The following is a 6,211-nucleotide window of genomic DNA, read 5'->3' on the forward strand; positions in this document are numbered from 1 at the left end:
GACCCGCATGTTAAAAATGGATAGAGTTAGAGTTAGAATATTCTCAATCCACGAATAAGATAGGGTTGGATCCAAACCCTACCCTACCCTACCCATTACCACCCTTAGTAATGACAGGATAGAATGCGATGATGATGTCAGTGATGATGATGGTGGTGGTGGTGATACCAACGGGGCGGGACAACGAGATAGGATATTAGCACAATGATAAAAATGATAGCAATAATGATAATGATAATAGATAAAGCTAAATCAATAATTCTATTAAAATTTAACTGTTGACAGGATAAATTAACTATTAACTAAATATTTGAATTATTTTTTAATTAAAACAAATTATATAAAAATTATTTTATCGTTATTATTGTTTGAATATCTTTTTATTAAAATTTAAAATCTTTTAGGTATCAAAATGACTATTTAGTAAATAAAAACTTGTGTTCGAGTACAATTTCGAACATAGTCTATAATGTATAATAAACTCTCAATTTTTTCTCATTTAAGAAAATAAGGTATAATTTCTTGAATTTAATTTTGATATAAGTAAAATAGTTTTACACGTATATCTAATTACGTAATGTCACAGTAAAAATAATTATATTTTGAATTGACTGCGTGAATGATCATTCAAAAGAATAATTGTGATTGCACAACTGTATAAAACACTTTTACACTATTAATGTACTAAAATTAAACTCATAATCTCTTATGATATATTTTATAAGTGTGACTAAAAAAATATTAAAAATAAAAATTAAAGATTATATTTTTACTGTTTTACACACAGCCTGAACCGAACAAAATTTGAGAGCATCTAGGGGTGAACACAGGTAGTGAATACCCAATTACCCGTCCGAGCCAATTAAATTGGTTTTAGAATCAACGGGTAATCGGGTCCGACCCGAACAAAACTAATGCCTCTCTCTAGTAATTGCTTTGCATAACGATTTTGAGAGTGTTGAATCCGAACCAACTCGTAGATTCGACCATATATTAATTAAATAAAAAAATAAAAAATAAAAAATTTATATATGTCTTTTAACTCTTACACTAACCACAATTTCTTCGCCATATGAAGTAAATTCTAGCAGAACTTTCTCAAACTTTATCTTATCAGTAAATAATATTATTGTTAGAAGTACTTCTTCAAATGCAATCACTCCTATTTTATTTAATATGTTTAGATTTTAATATATTTAGTGTTTAACATATTTAATTTATTTCTATTGATTTTTTATATTTATTGTACTTGAAAATTTTTAAAATAAAAATTTTGTTTTCTTATTTTTTTTATAAATTTTTATTTCATTGAGTATTTAATTACCTAAACTGAATCAATTTGTTCTTAATCAATTTAATTTAATTCAAATGCATACATAAAAATACGTAAATTCAAACTAAACCGAATCCATTATAATTCAATTAGTTCGGTTTTAATTTCATCCCAAACACGAACTAACCCGACTCACGCCTAAGAGCATCCATCTTTGTAACATGTGTGTATATAGTGAAACCCTAACAATTCCTAATTACTCTTCCACTCTACTTTCTCTTCCACGCCGTTACCACTATTCCTCTTCTCTGCGACACTGACGCCAGTCCCTCCTCCAGTTCGCCGTTTTCCGCCGAGCTTTTCCGCATCTCGTCCGATCCACCGCCGCCCTTCGAACTTTGCCGCACTCTGTCGTCGTTCTAGTCCTGGTATGGTTTCTGCGTCCAGTTCTTAATTGTTTTTGCTGCTATTCAAACTTTATACGCTTGTTGTTGTTGCTGCTGCTAGTTTTGAAATTGTCACTGTTGTTGATGATGGTTATTTTAGTCAATACATTTATTTAATTTTTTTTTCAATGTCCCTAGAAGGTAAATTCAGAAATTTTGATTCCAGTTTCAAAATTCATCCACCATGTCTTCACCACAAATTTGTCTTAGATTATTTGTCTTCACCATTTCTACTTCTTCACTGAACATGTATATACTTCTTAATCTTTGTCATAATGCTTTGAAACTTTAAATTGAACTATTTCTTCTATTAATGCGTATTTTAATTTGCTTTTTCATTCAATCTTATTGATTTATTTAAGTTAACCTACGAGGGAAACCAAGTTTTTGTTCACTTGGAATGTGCATAAATATAATATGAAATTTGTTATGCTTTTCTCTTTAAAATAGATTGCGCTGGTATGCTTTGTGACTTGTTATGTGGAGCCACACATAGTTTTTGATGTATGCTCAATACATGTTGTGAATGTAAGTGACAATGGAGTGATTGTATGACATCTTGATGATGATGATGAGTAGCTGGGAAAAAAATTGCAAAACAATGAGTTGTAAGATTCAATGCCAGATTTCTTACTTGATGTTCTGGTAATGATTAAACAGAAAAATTGTTTAGATTTCTCACACACTCTTCTAATAAAAATTCACAATATAAACTTTTATTTTTCATTTTATCTTTCTACCTTTTCAACTTGAAGGAATCTCCTTTTATACGAAAAATTTTGGGTATCCAAATGCATTTAGGTGAGAAGATTTCAATATTTGAGGTGCCATTTTTTAACATTAGACTTCATAATGCAGTGGGAACATAAGACAAGTGAAGACCAAACCAGCTGCGCAAAGAAAGTGTAGCTGGTCAAAACATGGCACATGGTTTGAATTTTTCGTATTGTTTTAGGGGATAAGAAGCATATTAAGAAGGTAGGAGGAAAACTGAAGGTTTTTTTCCCAACCCCTCTCGAAAATGCAAATCTACCTATTTTGATTCCACCATTTATTGATAACATAACCAAATCCCCAAAAATAATTTAACTGAAAAAAAAAGAAATTTTATTCGGCCACCAACTATTTTCTTTGTCATATTTCAAATTACACTGCCTCCGATTTTAGTGATTGTACAACAACGATGGCTGCCATCATTTCCCGAAGGTTAAGATTAGCCTCTACAATCCTAAGACCCTCTTTTTCTTCATCTTCTTCAACCAAGCCGTTATTCAATAACCCTAAGCCCTTATTCTTAGAACCCTTTTCCCAATCAATAAACCCTTTTCTCACCAATTCATCACTAACAAAACCAAGATTATTCTCCACCAATGATTCCGAGAAACCTGAAAGTCCATACCCAAGCCAAAATCCTAATTTCAAGCACCAAGAAATCGAAGGACCCACAGTTGAGCGTGACGTCTCACCTCTGGCGAATGAAACACGAGAGGTTTTGGAATCGATCATGAAGAACGTCTACAAGCTGAGCAAGGTGGTTGCAGTTCTAGGTCTGGTTCAACTTGGTCTTGGATCTTGGATCGCTTACAAAACGGGTTCTTCACCATTTTCGGAGGTTTCTGTTCAGAGCACGCTGGCTTTTGCGTTTCCATTTTCATTGGCGTTCGTTCTGAGACAGTCACTGAAGCCAATGTACTTCTTCAAGAAGATGGAGGAGCAAGGTAGGTTGCAGATTCTGACGCTTACCATGCAGGTTGCGAAGCAGATGAATCTGTTGTTTGTTAGGGTTCGTGGGGTTTCCATGGCTTGTGTTCTTGGGATCTCCATTGGCTTCTTGTTTGCTGTGCTCTCAAGATGAGGTTAAAGGAAAATCATTGACAGTGCTTTGGGGATGTTGATTTTGATCCTTTTCTTTTTTCATTTTTGAACTAATGCTCCCTTTAGTCCCAGTAAACACATTGTAGCCATATCTTGGGATTTGGTGTTCTAAGCTGTCAAAAACTTAAAATAATTCATAGATTCATAAATAAATGTGAGTTAAAATTAATTCTTACTTCCTCAAAGCGATACTTGTTATCAATGTTATCAAGACCCTTTAATTATTTATAGCACCAAAGTGAATATGAACTCTTGTATTTGTTTATTTATTTATATTATTTTTATTTGTTTTAAAGAAATTATCTTTGTTTGATCGGTTGAGCTTACTCTATAGCAAACCCCAAAGAAGCAGGAATGTGGGAAATAAGATCCCTGATTACATTATCATTTATCAACAAGTAATGTGGTAAACTAAGGCAGTGGATTTCTGTAAAAACAAAAAAACAAAAAACAAAAAACTAAGGCAGTGGATTATGCAACTTGTGTTATCTTATTCGCAGTTTTATTTCCTTTCCTCATGTAGTGAGTAGTGACCTAGATGGCTAGATGGACCTTATTTTTAAGTTAAAATATGGCAAATACAGGTGATGAGTTTGAATGAGTGAAATTTTTTTAGTGAATACCCATTTCGGTTTCTGATCATTTGTCAGAGACAATAAATGAAACTCCAATCTTAAATGAAAAATTAACATGTAATTAAAGAATTCATGGAAGGTAGTTGCATATACTTGTGTACCCTGAGACACCGAATCTTTTGGCCGCAAGATATGAAACTTTCTTCAGCACATCCCTATCCTTCAGCTTCTGATGCATCTGAAAATCCAACAAACCTTCCCTTACTCCAGGATAAATTTGGCGAATATTAGCTTCAAAATCATCCACGGAAGTGTCGAATTCCAAGGAAGTAAAACTAGCCATATTAACCCCTAAAAATTGGGGTTCAACAAAACTTACTTGCTTTCATATCAAAGAGATCAGCATCAACCTTCATGTCTTTCTTGTTCTCATTCAACTTTAATCTTTCTTCTATGATAGCCTCCTAAATAAGAAAATCAACCTTTATGTCTTTCTTGTTCTCATTCAACTTTAATCTTTCTTCTGTAATAGCCTCCTAAATAAGATTTCTGAAACGAACATGATTGTTAGTTAAATGGCTAATTGTGTGATGAAATTTATAATAAGATTTATTTTAAGTTCCTTAACAAATGACAAAATTTTGCCTTTATGTTTATCTTTTAAAAGCACATAAAAAATATAAATGAAGAAGAATTTGGGCGAAATATACTTTGTTGAACATAAATTATTTATTTATTTTAAAGATGATGAGTGAAAAAGAATTTGTGAGAAATATGCTTTGTTTTATCACCTTTGATGTATCTACCATTAAATTATGCAATGCATGTTGTATTATCTTCAAATAGAATAGTTGGAGCTATTTTTCTATCAGTGAATCTACATGATGATAGCATATATTAGATTAAACTCTTGAGCCAAAAACACTCACAACTTGCTCCGTGTATTGTTAGTATTTCAACATGATTAGAGGATGTTGCTGCTATCGTCTATTTGGTAGACCTCCATGATATAATTGTATCACCATATGTGAATAGGTATCCTGTTTGAGATCTTTCTTTGTATGGATCAGACAAATATTCTGCATCTACATAACCAACTAATTGTGACTTGGATTCATATAGATAAAACAGTCTCCTATCAACTATTCTATGAAGATATCAAAAGATTTGTTTGATTCCATTCCAATGTCTTCTGGTTGGAGAGGAACTATAGTTTGCTAGTAAATTCACAACAAATAATATGTTAGGTCGTGTATCATTAGTAAGATACATTAGTGTTTCAATGACACTAATATATATTACTTCAGCATCAAGGATATCTTCATTTTCTTCTTTAAGACGAAATTGATCCTTTTCTACATCAAAAGACCTTACGATCATTGGGGTACTTAATGGATGTGATTTATCCGTATAAAATTTCTTCAAGATCTTTTCTTTATATGTTGTTTGATGAATAAAGATCTCATTGTTTGTATGCTCAATCTGCAGGTCGAGACAAAATGATACGTGCTTCAAATGTTCGTGATATGAAGAGTTCAAGTGTTATTTAGAAGATATTAGTTTATATTTTTAGAATGTTTTAATTTGATGTATTTTGATTTTGTTTATTTAATTACTAGATTAGGCCTTATGTTTGTGGGTTTAGGTTTTCTATATTTTAACCTAATAAGAGGTTATAAATACCTCATAAATTAGGGTAGTAGTAGTATAGAATGATTTAGAGGTTTGAAAACCTTTTTTTGGTTTTATGATGAAACCATGGTGTGGACAATTGAAGTTGAGGAATCCCTTTCTTGTTGCATCGGGAAATTGGATAGAAGATTGAGGAGTTCCTTCGATTCAATTTTCAAACTATGGTGTTGACAAGTTAGGTTGAGAAGTCCCTTTCTTGTTGCGTCAAAAAATTGAGTAGAGAGTAGAGTGATTCTCTATGTACTCAATTTCAATGTATCTTTTTTGTTTCTATTCAATTTCAATGTATCTTTTTTGTTTCTATTCAATTTCAATGTATCTTTTTTTTTATTAAGTTTGAATCCTTATCT

At 31.9% G+C, this 6,211-nt stretch overlaps 1 protein-coding gene across 1 annotated transcript; it reads left to right on the top strand.

Moving 5' to 3' along the window:
- Positions 1 to 1,464: 1,464 nt before the first annotated feature.
- On the top strand, positions 1,465 to 3,763 carry LOC130943565 (uncharacterized). The gene is made up of 2 exons (XM_057871491.1): positions 1,465 to 1,701; positions 2,578 to 3,763. Exon 2 carries the CDS (start codon positions 2,903 to 2,905, stop codon positions 3,572 to 3,574), a length of 672 nt encoding a protein of 223 aa, XP_057727474.1. The 5' UTR covers positions 1,465 to 1,701; positions 2,578 to 2,902; the 3' UTR covers positions 3,575 to 3,763.
- The last annotated feature ends 2,448 nt before the right edge of the window (positions 3,764 to 6,211 follow it).

This window comes from Arachis stenosperma, chromosome 8 (assembly GCF_014773155.1).
Source record: "Arachis stenosperma cultivar V10309 chromosome 8, arast.V10309.gnm1.PFL2, whole genome shotgun sequence".
NCBI lineage: Eukaryota > Viridiplantae > Streptophyta > Magnoliopsida > Fabales > Fabaceae > Arachis > Arachis stenosperma.